This window comes from Melanotaenia boesemani, chromosome 16 (assembly GCF_017639745.1).
Source record: "Melanotaenia boesemani isolate fMelBoe1 chromosome 16, fMelBoe1.pri, whole genome shotgun sequence".
NCBI classification, from domain to species: Eukaryota; Metazoa; Chordata; class Actinopteri; order Atheriniformes; family Melanotaeniidae; genus Melanotaenia; species Melanotaenia boesemani.
In genome coordinates this window covers 28,910,525-28,933,579 of record NC_055697.1, presented here as the reverse complement: position 1 = coordinate 28,933,579, position 23,055 = coordinate 28,910,525, and the positions used below count along the sequence as shown (strand labels likewise).

At 37.3% G+C, this 23,055-nt stretch overlaps 1 protein-coding gene across 2 annotated transcripts in view; it reads left to right on the top strand.

Annotated features, from left to right (window-relative positions):
- The window catches only part of LOC121655536 (pro-neuregulin-3, membrane-bound isoform), a 435,746-nt gene that overhangs the window by 369,100 nt on the left and 43,591 nt on the right, over positions 1-23,055 (top strand). For both annotated transcript variants that reach the window (XM_042010269.1, XM_042010268.1), the window contains one exon: positions 11,059-11,082. In XM_042010269.1, coding sequence (XP_041866203.1) covers positions 11,059-11,082 — 24 coding nt within the window. The remainder of the gene's footprint in view (positions 1-11,058; positions 11,083-23,055) is intronic.

The window sequence follows — 23,055 nt, the reverse complement described above, 5'->3', positions numbered from 1 at the left end:
TAAACTTCTCAAGTTTGAAGATTGTTTTGCTCTCTATATGTTCCTAGTTCTGAACATACAACATGTTCCTGCTGTGGTACTGCGTGTTAAAATGTCTGGTTACTGGTTTCATTCTGTCCCACAACTGTGTGATCATTTCTTGAATCTAACTCCTTTATCTCACTATATATATATATATATATATATATATATATATATATATATATATATATATATATATATTTTTTGTTTGTTTTTTTTCCTTTCTTTGCATTTTCTGTGTGCTGTTTTGGAGATAGGCTGCTAGAGCAAAGTGGTCAAACATCAGTGAAACAGAGGGCTGTTGCTGCTAGGGACAGAGATGATGAGAGAGCTAACACCCAAAGTCTTCACCATCGAAATGCCTCTAGAGTCAGAGCGTAGTTTTTTTGCTCAGTGTGGCCTTTGCATAGTAATGCAAGCCAAGAAGACCACTCTCCCCAGACCTGCTGCTTGGTAAGCTCTGATTTATGGATGCAGAGCAGACAGCTCTGATGAAAGACTTTTCTTTAAGATAAAGCTACCTTGTTGCTATAGCAACTGCTGTGGGCAGCAAAAACATAAAGAGGTATACAAGGCAGAAACAGATGATGAAATGATGAAAGAGGCCAGTGAAAGATGACATTTAAATTCATCAATGACCAGGACAAAGCCTTTTAAACAAACATTTCTGCTCGCCACGCAAACATCGATCTGCTGGCATGTAGCTCTCCACAGGATGCTTCCTCCCAACTCCCGGCACCTGAACAACTCTAAGAGAGCAATCTGAAGAACAATGAAATGACTTTAAGGCAGAATGCATTTTTATCACGTCTTTTTAACACGGAAATGCTTCCTCTCTTCCATTTTAATTCATTCAGAAGTCACTTCACCGGGATGGTAGCTTTAATGATAATCTGATTTTAAATTGAGTCTTTGCTGTTACACTTTCATGTACTTATTTAGACAAAAACAAAACTATGATCCCAATGCAAAAATCTCGTAAACAACAATTATTATATAACACAGGGCAACAGAGCCCCAGAATGAGAAACAGACTCTCTGATGCATCACATGATTGTATGAATTATCTATACTGAATTTTATCAGAGCCGAGCAGTGGACACCGCAGTGCCATCATATAGTTTGGCACCACTCTGTCAGATCTGCCATCTGTCAAAATATCAATTTCCTTCCTGCTCTCTTAAGACTGCTGAGCACTAATTGGAAATAGCATGTAGCGTATTTTCTGTTCTGCACACATGGAGAGTGAGGCTATCAGTCAGTGTAAGATGTGAATATGATGCAATCACTCCCCCATGCCCATCTGGAAAATAATTCATTTTTTATCCAACAGAGGAGCGTAAGACAGATGAAGATTCTGTTGTTTGTAAGTGTGACAGTTCATATGGAGCTGCTGAAATATGAGCATTGTTTATAGTAAGAGCAGAGATGGAAGAATTAATTAAGGAACATCATCTGCAGGCAGATAACAAATTGAGGAAAAATTCTTGGTTTCTTGATATATTAAAAATAAATAAATAAATAAATAAAAATACTGTCTACAAATTAGTCCACATTGGATACCAAGTCGTGGACTAATAAAAACCTTTACAGGCAGTTAAAATACAATTTAGCTGCCTTTTCTTTGTAAATCATATTAAACCATTTTTGCAACTTTCTTTTTTTTAGTGGCTTTCAAAGGACATATCTTAAAAAACAACAAAATATGTTGCCATATTACGTTTTGTTTTTGCCTTGTTTTTTGTTTGTTTGTTTGTTTGTTTTGCAACTCTCTTTTCAGCTTTGGATGTGTAACCTATCAGTTATGTGTTTTCTGCTGAGATTGGGCTGTAAAATAACAACAGAGACACCATACAGGAAACCCCCAGGTTGAATAAATGGCAATGTACTTCTCTGTAGTCACAGACACTCAAATCAATTAAAACTGACTAATCAATTGTGCTGATGAGTGCTGTTTAGTCGGTTAGCTTACAGCATTTAATCTACACTCATCAGATGATGATCAGTACCTCCAAAACAACTCATCTTTGTTTCCTGTGATGAAAGAGATGCTATAACATCATTCCTTCACTTTCAACACCAAAACCATGACCACAGCATTTATGGAAGAATAATGGGCATCTTTTTGATGATTTTTAAATCCTCATTTCAGTTTGGAATAAAAGCTGCTTTTTGAATGTATTCTTTTCATGTCCCAGCTTCTTCTGGCCTTGATTAACTAAGGAGCTTTATTAATTCTGGTTTTTAAATATTTCTTTAATGAAACATGTCAGGGCAACTGTTAAAGATCAGGAAGGATTATATTTTGCCTACATACAAATTTCAATTCATATTCACTTCAAATTGTGATGCATATGACAGTGTTTGACAATTCACTAGTGTGTGTGTGTGTGTGTGTGTGTCCCAGTGAAGGTGAGCTAATCTGTTTTCCTCTATGGGACTCACTCCAGAGGTGGAAACACACACAAACTGACACTGACATCCAGCCTATCCCCATCACCATATGTAGGTCCACAGGGAGGGGAAATGGGGCGACACACTGCAGACTCCCTGCCACCCACACCTGCCTTCGCCTCAGGCTGCAAGTACACACTCAGTGGGGAGTGCCTACTTTCTCCTGAAATGCCACATTAGAATGCTTAGCTTTTTCATTTTAGTTCCTGTATGGTGTGTGGTTTATTTCCCTGGAGGACTGAAAACTTAAGAAAATAGACATTTCAAGGACATTTGCATTAGACTGAGTAGCATGATTTCAGTCTTAATGTCATCACCAGTTCTTTCATTTAGCTTCAATACCCAATGAAACTTATGCCAGCTGTCATAGTAAGAGGAAAGTTATACCAGATAGACACCCTTATACTTTATATTTTGCTGATGCCGTGAGTGCTGACATTTGAATGACAATAAATTTTCAATATATTGTGCAACCCTGCACGGGGTTAATGCTCAGTTTATTTAAAGGTATAGTTTGCATTCTTTTCTAATGATTTCTCAGTGCCTTTCCTCCAACAAACAGCAGTCAATGAGCTCAAAGGCTGCAGAAGCAGATGGTATCCTGAGGTGTGAGCTAAAGCTAGAGTTCACTCAGACACAAGCCATTATAAGAAGACATTTTTGCCAGGAATTTTGACTCAGGAAATGTCCAACTTTGTTTCCATTCCACCAGATAATATATAAGATTAAACTACAATCTTTGTCTTTAATTAGCATATTCCACCCTTTATTGCAGCCATGTTGAAATTACATTTACACCAAGTAAAATATTGAATTTAATTTAATCAAACTGATTGTTTTAGATCTAAGTTGCATACTCATTTTCCCATTAAAACTGTACATAATATTGATACCCATAAACAACACAGTGTCACAGAAGTCAATGAAACAGCAAATTGCAATCTCTTGATTCATGTTGTCATTTTTCTGTTATCTGGAAATGAAAATAATCATGTAGGAAAAGTATCACAACATTCATGGTGAGGAAAAAAACATTTCACATGTGATCTTGTATAGTTTTGCTAATGTGAAATGCATGTGAAACATATGTAGAATACATGTGCAACACATATTTTGTACTTGGAAAACATGGTTTTAAAACATTTCCATGCTAATAACATGTAAAATCTATGTAAAATCCCATGTAAAACCCATATAAGCGCATCTATGGGATTAGATGTGGAACCCACATTTTAAAATGAAAACGCTTACACTTACATACTAAACCCCATTATATACATAACATTGGCAGGACATTCATCTCCCATGCCGAAGAAGTTCGAATCCCACAGGGGACATATAACAATAGGGCAAATTTTAACACCTTCCAGATGGGTCCTCACGCAATGGTTAAAAGCTAGCGCTGGGCAACGATTGAAATTTTTAATCGCGATTAATCGCATTGTTACGCGCAAATTATCTCTTTCCTTTAAAAGAAGGCCTACGGACGTATACAGAAAATGCAGTGAATTTTGGTTTACAAACATTACATAATGGGTGTTCAACTTGTGATTCTGGAGCCGCAAGTGGCTCTCTGGACCTTCCACAATGCCTCTAAATACGTGGCTAAAATATTTTTTAAATCTATCTTTCTTGTCATTAGATTGGAAACCAGGGACCTTTTTTTTTTCCTTTTTCTTTACATCAATTTCCACAAATGTCTACTTCCCTTAGAAGAAAGTCTGTCTATCCTCTTTTTATCAAGTTAAACACAGAAGGAACAATATGTGCTGAATATCAGCATCAGGTGAACAGACAGAAAGCAGGATTAGAATCTAGAGAGAAATACTCAGAATAAGCACAACAACTTCCATCCATGCACTTTCAGTCCTTCATTATCCAGATTACTGGCCTATAAATCCTTTTATTCTTAGCTTGACTATTTAGCTGCACCTGCATCCTCCACTACCAGGAGTTAAGGGGTTATCATCTCATTTCCAGGTGTAGCGTCAGGTCTGTAGATGTATCCACAGAAAGTCCAAAACCTCAGCTAACAGCTCAGTAAAACCATTTCTATCACCAACAAACACAGTTAAGACAACATACAACTCAAAGACACAAAGTCTGAAAAATATGTAAACACAGATGATGTCTCCCCGTGTCCACCCGACGGCCGTGTCCACCCGACGGCCTGAACACACATACTCTCTCTTCTACTGAAAGCTCACATTTCACAGATTACAAACCTCTGAGTTTTTATCTCGCCATGACCAAGATTCAGCGAACCAGAGGCAGAAGAAGGCCCGATTCATGCTTTACATTTGTAAAAGTCAAAAAGCATGTCTTACATTTGTTGTCTTGCATAAATTCAAGCCATATTTATTTATAAATAAATGAACGAACTAATTAATTAATTTAAAAAGTTTGTCATTGTCTTTTGGGAGCAGTTTCCCATCCAAAAATCAAGATGTTCTGCCATCTGCATGGGTTTTGACAGACAAAGAGAAACGTCGGTTCGCCTTCTTTCGTAAGTTCCAGACAGAACACGTCTCTTAATTTTAATAAACCCGCTCTCTCCTGATTACATCAGACGCACCGGTGCAGCAGGGAAGGGAGATAGGGACGCCATGTTTCTGTGGTCAAAAGTAGCGACCAGCAAAAAAAAAGAAAAAAAAAAGAAAGAAAAAAACTTAACGCGCGATTAAAAGAATTAACGGCATTAATTCATTGTTGAGTATCAGAGGAACTATCCAAGATGAAAACATCAAAGCTCCATGAATACATCAGGAACATGGTGCCAAGGGATGAAGCACTGAGTGAATGCCTCCTAAGACACAATGGGAAACACCTTCCACGGTTTATTTATACATAAATATATACACACACATACATATATTGGTCTATTTGAGTTTGATATGGACTTTCTTGTGTTATATGTATGAATACTTTTACATCGATATGAATGTGAGTGTGTATGTAGGAATGCTTGTGAGGTACAGTATTTGACTGGGTATATGTGCATAGACATTTGATTGTACTTAACAAATGGACCCCAGGAAACAGCGGCTAACGGGGATCTATATAAAAACAGAAACAGAGCATAGATTCCACATTTAATCCCACTAGTTTTACACAGAGATTTAAATGGAGTTCTATCTCCTCTTTGGACTGTTCTCTTTGTGTCCTCCTTTGATAAATCTTTTACACTAAAACATGCTTTTTTTTTATACGTACAAAAATTATTTTTAAAGGAATTTCCAGCCTGTTTTCAAATTAGATCTCTATCTAAGCTATCTCACAGTCACACAATGATTCTGTTTCCAGAGAGCATATTTAACATGTGACACTTTGTGGATCTTTCCATCTAAAGAGGCTGAGTGCATACATCTTGAGTATGGCTTGCCCCAATGGGAACTAATGCTCATATCCTGACAACGCTGCTTCTGATATATAGTCTTTCCACCAAGCTATACAGAAAATGAAATCCCTGACCTTGGCAGCTTTAGTGCTATGCTCTTCTCATTGAGCTCCATGGGAAATTGAGTTTCCAACCCCGGCAGCGATAGCAGCAGAGCTTTTAGATCTACCCAAAGGGCTGAAAAACTGCAGAGTTTCAAAGAACAGATCATGCTGTCATTTTCTTTAAGCTCTGCAGGGGCCAATGAGGTCACCAAGGCTAAAAAAATATATACACATTTGTGTTGTGTGGAAATTTATCATATATGATGCATTTGCCCCGCTGCAAATGAAAATAAAGAATGGCAAACTCTGTTGTTTTAAATTAAAACAGAAAATATCCATCCATCCATCCATTCTCTTCCGCTTATCCGGAGTCGGGTCGCGGGGGCAGCTGCCTAAGCAGGGAAACCCAGACTTCCCTCTCCCCGGCCACATTCACCAGCTCATCCGAAGGGATCCCGAGGCGTTCCCAGGCCAGCCGAGAGATGTAGTCTGTCCAGCGTGTCCTGGGTCTGCTCCGGGGCCTCCTTCCGGTGGGACGTGCCCGGAACACCTCACCAGGGAGGCATCCAGGAGGCATCCTAACCAGATGCCCGAGCCACCTCATCTGGCTCCTCTCGATGTGGAGGAGAAGCGGCTCTACTCTGAGCCCCTCCCGGATCACCGAGCTTCTCACCCTATCTCTAAGGGAGAGCCCGGCCACCCTGCGGAGGAAACTCATTTCGGCCGCTTGTATTCGAGATCTCGTTCTTTCGGTCATTACCCACAGCTCATGACCATAGGTGAGGGTAGGAACGTAGATCGACCGGTAAATCGAGAGCTTTGCCTTTCGGCTCAGCTCTCTCTTCACCACGACAGACCGATGCAGAGCCCGCATCACTGCGGACGCCGCACCGATCCGCCTGTCGATCTCTCGCTCCATCCTTCCCTCACTCGTGAACAAGACCCCGAGATATGTAAACTCCTCCCAGCTCACAATGCACCCGACCCCTATGGCCCCTCCCGTAGGTGGTGAGCCCACGGGAGGAGAGGCCCATGTCTCCCTTTCGGGCTGAGCCCGACCGGGCCCCATGGGCAAAGGCCCGGCCACCAGGCGCTCGCCTCCGTGCCCCACCTCCAGGCCTGGCTCCAGAGGGGGGCCCCGGTGACCCACGTCAGGGCAAGGGAAACCTTGGTCCTTGTTTTTTCATCATCATAAGGGTTTTGTGAGCCACACTTAGTCTGGTCCCTCCCCTAGACACCTGTTTGCCATGGGTGACCCTACCAGGGGCATACGCCCCCGACAACATAGCTGCTAGGATCGTCAGGACACACAAACTCCTCCACCACGATAAGGTGGTGGCTCATGGAGGAGACAGAAAATATCAAACAGCTGAATTTCACAGTTTTAACATGAAGGAAGGGGAAAATAAAGATGACTAATATTTAGCTGAATAAAAGAAAAATATCAAAACCTTGTCTTGTATAACTTATGTTCGCCGGTGCTGTGTTGCATCAGTGGCATTTCTGAAGAGGAAAAATCTGGAAAGCATGACACAGATGTCTTTGGGTCTTAGGTAAAAATGAAAAATGATCCAGACAGAGCATGAGATAGAACAGATCACCCACTAAGATGTAGGGCAGGTTCTCTCTGGAGATAAAGTCACTCACATTGTTGTAAAAGCCATGACACAGACATCAGAACTTAAGATTATCAGTGAGGGAGGATATTTCCAGTCCATGAAAGCTCCTGTGAAGCAGCTTACCATAGCAGTGATCACATTGTGGAATCTCACCTCGACATCGCTGCATTTTAACTGAATATTTAATCTGCCTGTTTGTTTCATTGCTTATTTCCATGTACGAAGCACATGAAGAGAACAAGGATGCAAATTGCTTCCAAGAATACACATGTAGCAAATAGCAATACTGACAAATAACATTCAGTGAATGGTAAGAGGTATTTTCTTTTGATGAGGGGAATTGCACTACATTGTACAACAGTAATCGGTTCTTGCATATGTTAGATATTTCTATTAACACCAGAAACCTGCGTTACGCTTTGCTTACCCTATGCTTTCCTAGAAAATTGCTACAAAAATATAATTGGGGTTCCAGTGTCAGAAATGCAAGCAATTTATGTTGCCATAACTACAAACAACCTCTTATTTTCCCAGTGTGATTCAGACAACAATATATACAAGCTCTCATATTTATTTTGTTCTGATTTGAGAATAAATAGGTGTGCACATGTGTGTTGAATGTTCAGCTTTTTGTTGCTGCTTGGTTATGAAAATGTGTGTGCACACGTTTTTATTACAATCTTTGTGCATCACAGTCTGCATCAAATTACATTTCAATTAAACTTAATAATAGCTGTAATTGGTTCAGTTTAGTTTTCAGTAAATGAAGTGCCACTATTAAACCAGTTTTCCCAGAAATATTTACAATCACTATGCCTGCTTTAACATTGCATCGTTTAGACATATAAAATCACTTGGCAGCTTTCTCATGGTGGACGCACATATTCTCTTTTTTATCTAATTTAATATAAAGACCAACAGAAGTCTCCACCTCCTTTTAGAAGAGGATGATGGTGTATTGTCACAAATTTTAGAGGTAGGCAGAATGAGATGATTATTTATTACTGGGACCATTTTTTTTGTTCAATTTAGTTACAGTTACTTTTCTTTTCAGCTGCTTTTAGGTGAGGTTTAGCTAGCAAGACTTCTTTTATTTTAAAAGTTCAACCATAGTTCTATTTGTAATGTTGTAATTTAAATTCTCCGGTGTTTTTAGAAATTACATTTATGGTGCATTTTGGCTCTATTTAGTTCACTTATTCACCTTCCACTGATAGTATGGTTTGTTTGGAGAAGTGTGCACTCATTCCCACTCTGGTGCACTTGAACAGTCCACTTGAAAACCAGGGGTCTTTGGTTCATTTCATCACCTCAACCTTCCTGGGTCATGACAGACAGCTTTGCCAGAGTTTTTTCTTTTCTTTCTTTCTTTTTTTTATTTTATTTATTTATTTTTTTTTATTTTAAAAAATCAATGTTGATATCAAGAATACAATGGGCTTTATGTTGGAAATGTTTAGAGATAAAAGGCACACAGAAAATGAGACAAAATGCTGAATTTGACCCTGAGCTTATGATGGGAATAAATTTATTTATCTTGCTTATTGAACAAGAATCTGCAAATACCTGAGAAAGTACTTTAAGTCAACAGTGAAAAGGTGTTTTGACGTGTGCTTTCTCTATAATCTAGTCTGTATCACTGACAATGAACACATCCTCATCAGCTCAGTAGGGTGGTGTGAGGTGAAACCAGGTTTTGGCTCTGTTTCTGGAGATATAATGCATTTATTTGTAATATTTGAGCTGTTTCATTCAGTCATGTTGCTTAGTGCAATATTGCTACTTTGCCGCTCAGGGGGTTAATACATTTTTTATAACTGAATGTAACAGTTGGGTAATTTTCATCTCCTTACTTTTAGTCAGTTTAGCCATGTATTACAAAATTTTACTTTTCAGACCATCGTAGAGGCTATAAAAACTTATTGTGGTTTAATCCAGTCCATGAAATTATTTATATACAGTATCTTTCATTACTAAATACATGTTGTAATAATTGTATGGGCAGTTGCTGCTCTGTAGTTGTGTTGCAGCAGAAAAGTTTTCCATGTGAATACAAAGATACATCATCAGTGTTCAGTTGAGCACATGCGATGCAAATGCCGGGTTCCTGTATACCAGCCTCAGATGCCAATTTGATTCAATTTGATGGCTTCTATCCAAAGAATATATTAACATCCCATAGCAGACACTCCAGGGCACTCTCACGTGGTTTTTGTTCAAGCCTCAACTGGTTTAAAACTCTTTTGGTGGCACAGGAAAGACCTGCTCAGTATTAGGCAGATAGTCATGACATTGTGACTTTCATTTGTTTTCATATAAACATGTAAACACTTAAAACGAAAGAAAAAGAAATAATGCTAAGGAGAAGATGTCAAATTTTTCAGTTTCCAGTGCTGACAGCTTTTAACTAACATTAAACTGAGCATAAATGCATTATTTGATTATTAAATGAGCATTTAATGGGAATCTGATGCATCCAAATCTGAAAAGAAAAAGGAAAATAAAACAAGGACACAGAAAACAAGGACATTTTTTGCATAAAGAACACTTTCTTTTTTAATTAGTTTTAGAAATGTGCTTTTGTTGAAGTCTGAAAGAGATCATGGTTTTTCATATATATATATATATATATATATATATATATATTTATATATATATATATATATATATTTATATATATATATATATATATATATATGCTTTTTCATTGACTATAATTGAATGTTTTGCATACAGAAACATAAACATAAAGAACTGCTGCATTTACTGCAAATTGAATTTGTACTACAACAATTTTTAGCAGAAAAAAAAATCTATTTTAAAAAGTGCATTTTACTAATAAATTCTGATTCTTGCCAAGTGAATCCTTACACTTGGCAAGAATCATTGGCCAAGGATTATACAATAATTCTTGGCCAATGATTTTAATTAATATATTCAAGAAACATGTGGTCAGTTGAAATTTCTTTGAAATGCGGAACTTTCTGGAGTTCAGTTACACATAAAGTCGCTATTGAATACAGAAATAGCCTTGAAAATGAGGATCTTTGCTGAGATGAGAGATTAAAATCTCTAAGCCTGGTGTGAAGCAAAATAAAACCTTATAATGAGCTAATGTGAACCAAACAGCCAGTGTGGTTTAATCCAGTTTGACCAGCAGTCTGATCAGACGTGCAAAGGTTCATCTCTAAATCTATATATTCCATGTGAACATCTCCAGTGTTTCTGGTTTGAAGCAAACAGAAAAATAAGTGTTAACACACCTGAGGGTAAAAGTTAGGGTCAGTGTGTGTATTTATATCACTGGGACTCAAATACAGTGCAGTGAGCATGTGTCTACATGTGTCTTGCAGCATTACTAACGTGCGCCCACTGACCCTTTGCAGCAGATATAATACTAATACAGCATTTTACATGATGATCTGATTCTGTACTGTAACATGATGCTATTGTGCACTATTCTAAATAACATTCTGTATTTTTTCTCTCTTCTCTCCCTCCTTTTTGCTGCATGAAACAACAGATCACTTGGGCATTGAGTTCATGGGTAAGCATGCTTTTTTTTGTCTTTTGCATGACTCATGACTGTACACATCACAGGATTTCATGTTGGATCAACATTCTGCTGTACAATTCCTTACATACATGCAAAACATGTATCAGCACCCAGCAAATATGACACACCTGAGTGTTATCACACATGGCATTATTATAACATTTTAAAAGCTGTGGTGCATAGAAATACCATCTCTGTACAAGTGTCTTTATCCCTCTGTACTCTATATACAAATGTATTTATGTCTCCTTAGTTTCTATCTCTTTGCTGTCTTACTCTGTCTTGTACTATCTGACTTTCCCTCGCAATTGCTTATGAAGTGTCCCTTCAGAATACCAATGTGCTGCAGTCTCCTTGGAAACAGTGAGAGCAGAGAGGCGGGTAGGGTGCAGCGAGGGAGTTTTTGTGATGTTGACACTGTTGCCAAATGCATTCCTCATTAGTACACATGTGCATGTGTGCACGTTAATGGCAAAAGTTCAAAAGTGTGTGTCGAAAGCCCACAGTTTCTACAAATGTTAGTTGGATTACATTTTTCTAATTGGTGTGTATTGAATGTTTGCGTGTTTCCCATACACATGCTTACGAGGCTGTGATGGATGACTGCCAGCAGCTCAACCTCGGCTCTGCCAAGCTCCTCTCTCTTGCCCCCTCCCACAGGCTCTATGTTTTTTGGGCTCTCTTCAGAAAGTCGGGTCGGCAAAGCAATGGATCATCAAGGAAACAGCCTCCCTATTGTTCGACAGAACTCTTCTAGATTCTGAACATTCCCCAAGAACAAGCAGTGTCATCCTTTTTCTGCCGCCCAATCACTGTATTTGCAGCTAAACGAACAGAAACTTTTTTTTTTTAGGAGACCCCCAAACTTGGCAGTGACAGATGAAATTTTCCTTCGAGCTGCCTTGCAGGTTTTTTCCCATTTATATTCAGTGAGAGGTTCTACCTCTGCAACATTTTCTTCGCTTCGCTAGCGTCTCTAGTCCTGCCAATGTCTTCCCCCAGCATTGTGTTAAGCAGTGCACAGATAGATGAGCACCTCCCACACTCAGCTGTGCTGTGTCAATGTCTGTGGCTTAGGAGACTCTCTCTCCCTGAGCAAAAAGAATATATTCAAATGTACTTGAACTCCTCTGCCAAAAACTCTTGATATAATACATTTGCGATACAACAAACCTGCAAGTTGAAGGTCTGAATAATGAAAAGAAATGCATGCTTTGATCATCTTAATTTTTTCCTTCCAAGGACTTTCTGTGTTTGATTTGAGAGCAGCTGATGCTGAATTAATACAAGAGTAAAAAGTGACTTGCTTGTGCTCAGAAGGTGGAGGTGAGAGTTGTTTCAGAGCATTTAGATGACAACATATTTTCTATGCCAAAAGCAGGTGCTACTATAATGTCTAGTCTGTCTTTATTGTTGTTTAAAGACAATGACATTCACTTATTTCTATGTCAATTTAGTGGCAATTAAAACAAAAGTAATCACAGAGCACTTTCAAGTCAACACAGTCCTGTTCAATCCAGTTCAGTTCAATACTTTCCAATGAGTAAATATAAAATGCTGATTTGTAAAAAGCTTTTTTGCTAAGAAATCCAGTGGATCAAATAACCAATTTCATTTTTCGTTTATTCATTTTCACTCATTCATTTTCATTCATTTTAGGTACTGCTTTGTCCAATTAAGGGTAGCGGGGAAACTCGAGTCAATTTTATTCCCTTCAATTCAAAGAGTCGCATGTCATCTGTAAGATACAAACAAAATGTAGGATTTTGATTTAAAATGGTTGGATTAGTACGTTTAGTTCAATCATCATTAGAGTGGCAATAAAAAATCTAGAGATTACAAAGAATATGGGTCACAGAAAGGTGCAGGGAGAATATTAACATTACACCAATCACGGTTTTGTCTTAAGAATTAGCTTCAATTTGTTAACAATAAAAGCTGTGAAAAGGTTTTAGGTAATCTTAAAATGTTTTGGCCTTTGAATATCCTTACAAAATGACAAGTTATCAAATGGCATGTAAAAGATGTTAAATAGACTTGCCATTCTTATGTCTGCTGGTCATAGTTTCTGGTACACAACAGAACTTCTGATGTTTGCTTCTAATCTGAATTTATTTCCAGACCACTGCTTTGAACAAATACAGCGGGCACGCACGAAGCATCAGCTTGAGTGGGCTAACTGATGTTGGTCATGTTTACATGATCTCAAGTATTAGGAATAAAATGCTTTATGTAAACATACCAATAAGAAGATTCTGATCCGATCACACGCATTTGCATTAAATCTTTATTCCAATAAAGAGGGATGGGTTACATCAGCCACACATGAACATGATGTAATCCTGCACTTTATGTTACAGCTTATATTGGACTGTTTGCTTTACTTTAAAAAGGAAGAAAAAAAAGTGACAGCTTCTGGTTAGACATGGGACCAAAAGAGAGCTGGCCAAATATATTGCCTGAGTTTTTAAAAAAATTTATATTTCTTAGGAGGGGAGGGGGATGGCTCATAATACACATACGCAGTGGTGTTGGGTTACATCAGAAATCACAGTTTCTTCTTCTACTGCTATTTTCAGAAAGTTAGATGATTCTGTGCATGTCCAAATGGTTAATTCTGTTCTGACAGGATGTATGTTGACATGTCATATTCGGAATAACTTTTTTTAAGGTACGGGTGAACAGTACGGGTCTGATCAGAACTGTAAACTGATTGAAGACATTTTGTGCATAAACATGGTGATTGTTTGATTTGTCAACCTTAATACAGAATTTCTAAGTGATTTTCTACAAGCTCTTTTTCAGAGGTCATTTCTTAGTTTTTGTGAAGAAAATTGACTTTAATGGTGCATTAATCATTGCATGGATTTTTTAATACCCTTTTTAATGTGTCAGGAGGAGTCATCGTGTTGCTCTTTAAAAGGTTAAAAGAGTGAAAATAAAGGTGAACATTTGAGCAGCTTTATTGTGCATTTAGCTGATGAATGAGGCTCTGAAACTGGACACATACAAACACAGCTTTTCTAATCTGAGCTTTTAATTGGTTTTTACTGGTAAACAATATTTTTTAAAAGAATTTGTAACATTTAAAACATAGGACATCACTAAAAGATACTCTGATGGGAACCTCAAGGTTGACCAGAAATCATTAGAAGAGAAAATAAATGGGAATAGTTCATTTATTGTAAAAATGCCAAACATGCATTCAAGTTTGACCAGGTGGCTGAGACTCAGGTAGAGGAGCAGTTGTCCACCAGGCTGTTCGATCAAACTGTGCCCATTGATGTGTGATTATGTGGCAGGAAAACAAATGCATGTGCAGAAAAGTAAAGGCTTATATGAATTTATTAATAGACTGCTGAATGGTAAATAAATTGTAGGGCCCTCTGTCAAACCCAATCTAACGTTAGAAAGCATCATATATGTGTGGATATTTTACTTACCTCCTCATAGTTGTGCATCCACAGTTGTTTGGTGCAATACTGCATTAATTTACACTTTAATTTGTGATTCATTTCTATTTGACCCTTCAAAAGTATTCCTTTAGATCATTTGGCTCAGTTTATATTTGTGTAGAGATCTGATTGATGATGTTTCTTTCCCAGTCAAACTTCTAGCAATGTCCCTGTGTTCCCATTTGGATATGTTAGAATTACAGTTTAAATAACATGAAAGAAACTGCCTACACATGCTTTGCATGAACAGAAACACACATTTTGATATTTTATTCAAACAAACATATTGAAATTCCACTTTAGGAACAGCACACATTCCATCTGTATCCAGGATTTATAGAGAATGAATGAAATTTATTTGCCATGGAACAATAAAAAAAAGTCAGCTTTGTGGTTAAAATTTCAAAAGAAGCTTTTGAAGGTTAAGAACTCTCCACCTTGTACATCACTCGCCCAGTGTTTAATAAAATAGATAATAAATTCAAGGGTTCTTGGATCCTTCCTTCCTCTTTATAAATCTTTTACATATCAGGGCAAAAGCAGGAGAAAAATTCACTGCATCTCGTCAGCCAGTCATGCGGGCATCCAACAATATTTCTTTTCCATCAGAGATCACTAAGCTCTGACTAGAATATGTTCCACCTGATTATAAATCAATGTTCAAGCAAAGTGATACAGGCAGCTGTTTTAGGTAAAAGTGGAATAGTTCAGAAAAGTTTAGAAAGAAGCCTCGGAATCAGTGTGAAGGGAAATTAAAGCTATTCTACAGCATGTGGCTAAACACCTGAAATAATTCCAAGGAAGCCGGCGTTCTCCTGTAGCATTTTGCTGCATGACTATGTGGATGCATTGCATGGTGTCAGTGTGGAAAGAGGAGGGATGGATGTCCACGTATAATAATAGTCCACTTCATATCTGTGGACCTATTTCCAAAAACACACAAGAGCATCATCACTGGAAAAAATGTACTATTATATATTTACACAGTTTAAAAAAGTCAAGATGCAATATTTCATAATCACAAAATTACAACTCTTGGACTTTGTGCTTGTAAGGAAAGGAACGCAGATGCTGAACATTTACACGTGAAAAATAAGATTTAAAGGAAGAAAGGTTCTAAAATATATGAAGCTGCATATAAACCTCCTGCATTGTTTTTTTCCTTTACCACCACTCCCTGTAAAAGGACTGTTTCAGGTATCACTGCAAAGGCAGATCAAAAGACCACACAGTCTTGCAAGACAAAAAGTAATGAATCAAAGTCATGCAACAATTGAGGGTGTATGCATGTCTTGGGCTATAAATGTTTGCAATAAAACTGAAACAATAAAGAGGAAAAAGGTACTGTTGTTGAGATCCTGCAGATTTGCTGCATTGACTAAGAAAGAAACAAAGATGTGATATCAATGTCACTTTTCACCTGAACAGATCTACAGTATGCAGTAAAAACAGAAGAAAGCTATAAAGTTATAGATCAAAAAGTATCTTTGACTCTAGCACATCAAAACAGTAATAAAAAAAAAGAAAATAGGTTTTATCCCCTATCAGAAGTCTTGGTGCTGCAAGAATGAAGCTGTCTGAATCCTTAGATCTTCTCTTGCACTTCTCAGGCCATTTCTCTCATTTATCCATCTCTTTCCATATTAGGTGCTCATGGCATCAATAGAAAATATGGTGCAAAAATAAAGTTTATATTACGCTTTACAGTTGATTTCACAGTGAATTAGCCCAAACCAATTCTGGGAAACATCAAATTCATTTGTTTTCTAATGCAGCCTCTTGTTTTATGGTAAAGATGAACAAATCAGTTATTACACTTTACAACTAAAGCAGCCCCTTAAAGATGCTTTAAAACAACCAAAGGATAGAACCAAAGCCAAGTAAAACTTGATGGCAGAAAGGCATAAAATATGTCATGCATTAAAGGCTGATAAATATTTGAGATTAAAATTTAAAACATCAGAAATAAGTACATAGTTCTATATTAATTGTACTATCTGTTACTAAGCAATGATAGAGCTCTCTCAGTAATGATGTGACCCTTATAAGGCTTTGTTTATACAAGGCAAATTGTTAGAACTGTTCATAATAGGATGTTGCGTATTTACCGATCACTGTGGCAGTCATATGTCTTCATGACTCAAACCAAATATAAATAGAAGGACTCTTGTTTTTATCTTTTACTAATGTTACTTAGTTGTTGGGCTTTCCTCTTCCTTTTAAAGTAAAGATATAATTTAAAAAAAAAAAACATCTGAAATAAATTCCTCTATACTGTCGCTGTAAATCAACATAATATAAACAAAAAAATAAATAAATTTTGAGGAAATGAAAATGTTTTAAAGACTTACTTTGTCTTTTTATTTTAGTTGTCAGGAGGATTAATTTTTAATGAAAGTCATCATCATTACTTCATGCTGACTTTACATGACAGCACACTTAATCATAACAATGAGTGACTTATAATGACTTGGTTCTTAAATATCTGCCAAAGTTTTGGCAAATTGGCTATTCTTAAATTGCATCTGAGACTTACAAAGGATCACATCTAAATCAATCTAGTTTTCTTTGGCAATCGAATTAAATATGTTGCTATTTAGTGCCCAACTTCACTACACTAAAACATAGTGGACACCATTTTCAGTTTGATTCATCTTTAGTGTAAAACACCAATTCACAACAAAGTCATCTCTAGGAATTTATGCAGCTTTAGTCCAATTCAGTTCAATCTCTTGTGGTCCAAATATCATATTACAATAAAAAAATCTATTATATTGTCATTATAACATTGGCCAATTCATGAAAATAATGGCCTAGCTAAGGAAACCAACAGATTGCATGAGGCTTCTCTTCAATTTAACTGCATAAGGTGGTGGACAATAGTCGAAAGGAAAAACCCCTATCAACAGGAAGGAAACCAGAACCAGAACCAGATTTGGGAAGGGAAGCCATCTGCTTCAACTGGTTGGAGGTAGAGAGAACAGGACAGGGGGTCAACAGCACCATAATGCTAAGCTAATGATGCCTGCTAAGAAGGAAAAAGAGAGGCACGAGTTAATGACAACAATAATGTCATTTTTTATACATGAAGAAAAACAGTAAAGAGAGATAAATGGAGGGAAGTGCTCAGTGCATCATTGGATGTCCCCCTGCAGTGTAAAACTATGGCAGCATAACTAAAGTAATAGCTGAAGGTCACACACCAGCCCTAACTATAAAAAAAATGAAAGGGTAATGACAGAAAAAAAATTATTATTAAAAAAAGATGCTTTTATTGGTATCTAATAACATTACCAAAATTGTTTGATAGGTGTTAGAGCACAGTTTGAGCTTACCAATGCCCTAAGGGGCATAGAGAAGCAGACAGTACACATGTACACAATTTTCAGTTGTTAGCTGTAGTGCAGTCATAGCTGCACCTGGAGGCCACTGGATCCACTCACAGATGAAAACATGTTAATGTCCATAAGTATTTTTGCCAGTGTAGATTACCATCCATACATCACTGTATCTGATTTATAAAGGTGAAGCCATTCTGCCAAGTGTGATATCGTGTCCTCTTTTTCTGTTTGTCATGAACTCCACATGGCAGTCTGACCCAAAAGACACGCTGTCAAAAAGCCACTTCACACTGTCATCTTTTATTATTTGCAACTGTGCTGTCACCATGTTTTATTTCTTAAACCATATGCAATATGCAAACGTAGATACCAAAAATATTACATAGTGCTTTAAATGGTCAATTCTGTAAATCTGTAAATAGCTACAAAAGAATAATTAACTACTTACTCCTTTACCTATGGCTTCTCTTTTTGGCTGTAAAGAATGTAATTCTGTCATATGTGGTTACACACCTAAGATTGCAGCAGTACCACTACATTACAGCTGCTATCACCCTTGATATAAATTATTAATCACAGTTTTCTGCTGCTGAGAATAAGTGACCAGTGGGCTCTACAGCGCAGTTCTGGGAGTTTGAAGTCGGAATAAATAGAAAATGTGACCCCAAGGCCCCACAGATGGAACATGAACATGCTTTCCCTCTCTTGAGCCATATGATTTATTTACATCAAGAGAGTTTTGTGTGTGTGCAGAAGGTGTGTGCAAACACACATGAAGTGGAAGCACCGTCTGACCTTGATTTCATTAACCCCACAATGAGTATGCTGTGTGGGAAAGATGCAAGTCAAATTCCATGTGATGTGAACTTTTTCCATTATCTGCAGTAAACCTCAGTTCGTGAGCATGAAGGTAGTTATTGTATGTATGCCTACACATGGTCATCTGCTTTACTACAGGAAACCATAAAATGTTCAAGTACAAAGTGAAAAGTTCTTTAAAATCCCTGGTGCTATTTTGACTTTTCTGCCTTCACCTTTTTTATGCATTATTTCAAAGTCATTGTTCATGTTCTCCACATGTTTTGTCAGTGTATGACTTAGTTTTGTTCCAGTATGGCACAGTATAAGGGCCTAAAATCAGACTATTGAACATTCGGCAGTGGTGACTACTTGCAGCAGTAGTAGCAGCAAATAATCACTACTCCTGGGCAGTAATTCCTGCGTGCAACTACTTATTGGTCTGTGTAATGGCTCAGATATATGTTAGCATTTAAGAGGCTAATGATTAGCTTCCCTCCATTGGTGACCTACTAAATTATATACTCCCGCTGCTGACCATTAGCAAGAAAATGCAGCTGTTAGCATTGTAGAAGCTAACGAGCAGCCTCCACAGGGTGATGACCTAATATATTAGATACTCCCTCTGCTGTCTATTAGCATGGAGATCCTGGTATTGGTAACGACTAGCTTCCCCAAGGTGGTGACCCACTGTATTAGACACTACCTCGACTTGCTTTAAGTTTGGATCCATAACTATGAATAGGCCGGGCATTATACCAACACTGACAACCATCTAAATCATTGTGACCAGCATGCCAAAGTTAACTAAATAAGTTGCTGCATTAGCACATGATCTTTCTGTTTACTGGCAGATTATGTGTTTCACTGCTGTCACCTATGTTTCCTTGGATTAATTGCAGACTAAACCTCCCAGCACACACTAAATATTAACTGTTACAGTGTTACATGCAAATGACATATTTTGCCTCACCAGACCTCCTGGTAAAAATAAACAATAACAATAAAAATTATTTCCTTCACTTCAGTGGGCACATTGTTTATTACAACAACTCAAAGTAGAAAAGCGACAGGCGCCCCCTAACAGCGGCTAATTCGGTATCCATCTAGCATACTGCCAGTATTCTAAACTCTCTCTAGTCAGTAAAAGTTAGTCCAATGTTGACTTTTGTCTTATCTACTGCTCTCTCTTTCTTTTTCTTTCTTTTGCTTTTGCATTTCTTTGATGAATCAGCCACCGTGTGAATTCAAAATGGCCAGTGTGCTGACATCCAGTTGCCGGCGTGTAATGCGGTGTTGCAAAATGAAACTCAGCTGTTGCATGACGGAGCACCCCTGAAGCAAGAAGTTGTGAGGTGCTGTTTCTCAGCCTCAGAACAGCTCTAGGAATGCACTTAATAAATGTCAACGTGCCATCAAAACGAGTCAGAAATGAACATTTTTAATGTCTGAAAGTTATATAGTGCTACTTTAAAACAAAACTAACTACTAACTAAGCTAACTACTGGGCATTCAATCATTTTGTTCTACATCATTTTCAGGCACATTGTGCTTGAAGTTTGAAGAGGTTGAGGTATAAAATAACCTCTTTAAAAGGAAGGCCATTGTTTAATGAAGCCATTTTTTCAAAATACAGTCTTGGGACTAATGGTATCCCTTGGTACTGTATATTACACCAATTAGCCTAAGACTGAAAGACCTCTAGGCTCTATTGCCAATGACATGAAACCAGTGACTGATCTTAAAATCAGGCTGGTGGTCATAATGTCGTGGCTAAATGGTGGGATTTAATGGAGTCTACCAACTACATATAGTTGTGGCTTTTTAACTTCTGAATTAAATATATTATTGTGGATATAAACTAAAGCTGTGACTTAACATTTCATATACAATTTTCAAATATTTGACCATCTGAGGAGTTGTTTAAATCTGTAAATGAGCTCAATAATAACAGATGGTAACCATCTTCTGAAAATTCCTTCTTTTTTAACCAAGAAGTGACTTTTCAGTCCAGAACAAACATGATTTTTTTCTCTTTATTGGGGGGGTAGTGCTGCAGCCAGTACTTTATTTTTACATCACTCAACAACCGTGTCAAACTGTGACCCCTAACAAGCATCTGTTTAGGAAAGAACAGCTATTTGTAGAAAACTTCTGGTTGCATGGCAACAAATGGCACCTTGCAAGAATTTCAATCAAATTTGCTCTGTAGGCATAAATTTCATGTTTCTTTCAAATCACCATTTTATCATCACCAAAAATGCAGCTAATAAAGTTATTTTAGTGGAATACTGAGCAATTTAATGTGGGTGTGAGATAGAAAAGCAACCACAGAGAAAAATACAAACTAAGAAACGTCTTGCCTGCAAAAAAAGAGATTTTTATTAAAAAGAAATGCCTCACGTATACTCAGTCGGACCAAGAGGAACAGATTTAGTTCTTTTACCAACACATGTTAACTTTTTGAGTGTCAAAAAGTCTGCCATAATGTTGGAGGTGCAAACAAAGATGGTGCTCAGAATGCAGGATCAGTTGTGCATCACCTTGTATTATTATTATGTTTTGGGTTTTTCAGTAAATATCTGAAGTGGTGTTGTGTGTTTGCTTTCACAAATGATCAAGAAGAGTACGAAACACTTGATATTTTAAATGAAGATTGCAGTCAGCACCTAAACTGCATCATAGCATTTAATTTCAGAGATCAAGTGAAAGAATGGAACAAAATTTACTGATCAGAGAAAATTATGAAACCTTTTTATTTGGCAATCAGACACCAAAAAAAGGCCTTATGTGAACAAAGGGGATGTGAACAAATAAGTCTGGACTTAATGAGACTCTCTGGGAATCATAAGGAAGTGGCAGAAAGGCGGATGGAGCCTTGGGAAATGCCACAGGTTAGGTAGTCACTGTGTTTTAAACGAGTTGATTGTGGTGCCAAAGAGTTCTACCCAGTTTTTTAGCAGGTCTAGTAAGATTTAATGGTAAGCTGTGTTAAATGCAACTGTGAGATCCAGTAGTACCAGGACTGAAATGTTGCCATCTGGGTTCAAGCAAACATCATTGAAGACCTTGTCTCAGCGCTGTGTAGTGACCAAAAACCTGACTGGTATACATCAACACAGTTTAATGTCAGGAAATTGTGTAATTGTTGAAAGACAGCAGTACACACTTCTCACATTATTCTTAATGTCACCAATTCTCCTTAACAGAGACAGCAGAGTGACCTCAATGCTAATAGGCTGTTGAAACACAAATTATTCACTGAAAAACATGCAGTCAGGAAAACTGCATTGGGGGTAAAAAAAATAAAAAAGAAAAGTAGAAATATATGGAGGAAAAAAAAATGAAAAGGTGATTTATGCTAAAATAATTTGAATTTTAGACATTATGAGACCAACAAATCCCACAAGTGTGTAAGTGAAAAACACAAATGTAAGGTTGAACATATCTATTAAAGTGTTTTTCTGCTCAGCTGTCAGCCTTCACAAAGCTTGTGAAAGGTGAAAATATGGTAGTTCATAAAGTTTCTAAGTGCAGTAAGCCTGTCATGGCTTAGGATTTTGTTTTATGTTCCCATTTTTTCTGCACAACACTTAATCATATGCTGGCTTCTTAAAATTGGCATTTAGTTACCAGAACCTTGAGAGGGCCCAAATAAAACCCATGTTGGATCATTCTTGGGAAAATATAAGGCAGCAAAGAAACTCATGTTTACATCCACCGAACGTGGCTACACTTTGATCAGAGAAATTAACTGTTTACTATGTATGTAGTTTTTATATATAACATAAACACAGTTTGTCATGGATTTTTCTAACCAGTTGGTGAATGAGCATCACTCATATATATATATATATATATATATATATATATATATACATATATATATATGTATATGTGTGTGTGTGTGTGAGTGTGTGTGTTTGGTTTGCTTAAAATGACAACATGCTTTATATAGACATTGTGACTTGCAAAAATTTACAGGTTCCTTGAGATCTGTAAACTCTTGCATATTTGACAAGATAATAAGAATGCAAGTTGCTATTGTCTTTCTGTAGAAGAAGCTGTTGCACTGTGTTTTCCCTTTTCATCTGTGAATGTTGCTCAGCTGTTATCTAGGTCACACTCTACTCTGAAGAGTGTTCTGCAAGTCTGAATTTAGCTCTATAAGTCTTAGTCTTCAAGATAACCCCAGCCTACATTGCTCCAGCTCATTTCTCCCTCTTTTTTTTTTATTTATTTATTTTTTTATTTAATGCCTGTGTTAAATACTGAAAGATGAGCTTTGAAAGACGCATGCATTTTTCAGAAAGGAATTCAAATGAATGTATACAGTTGGTCGCATTGTGGCAGCTGTTTTTAAAAAAGAG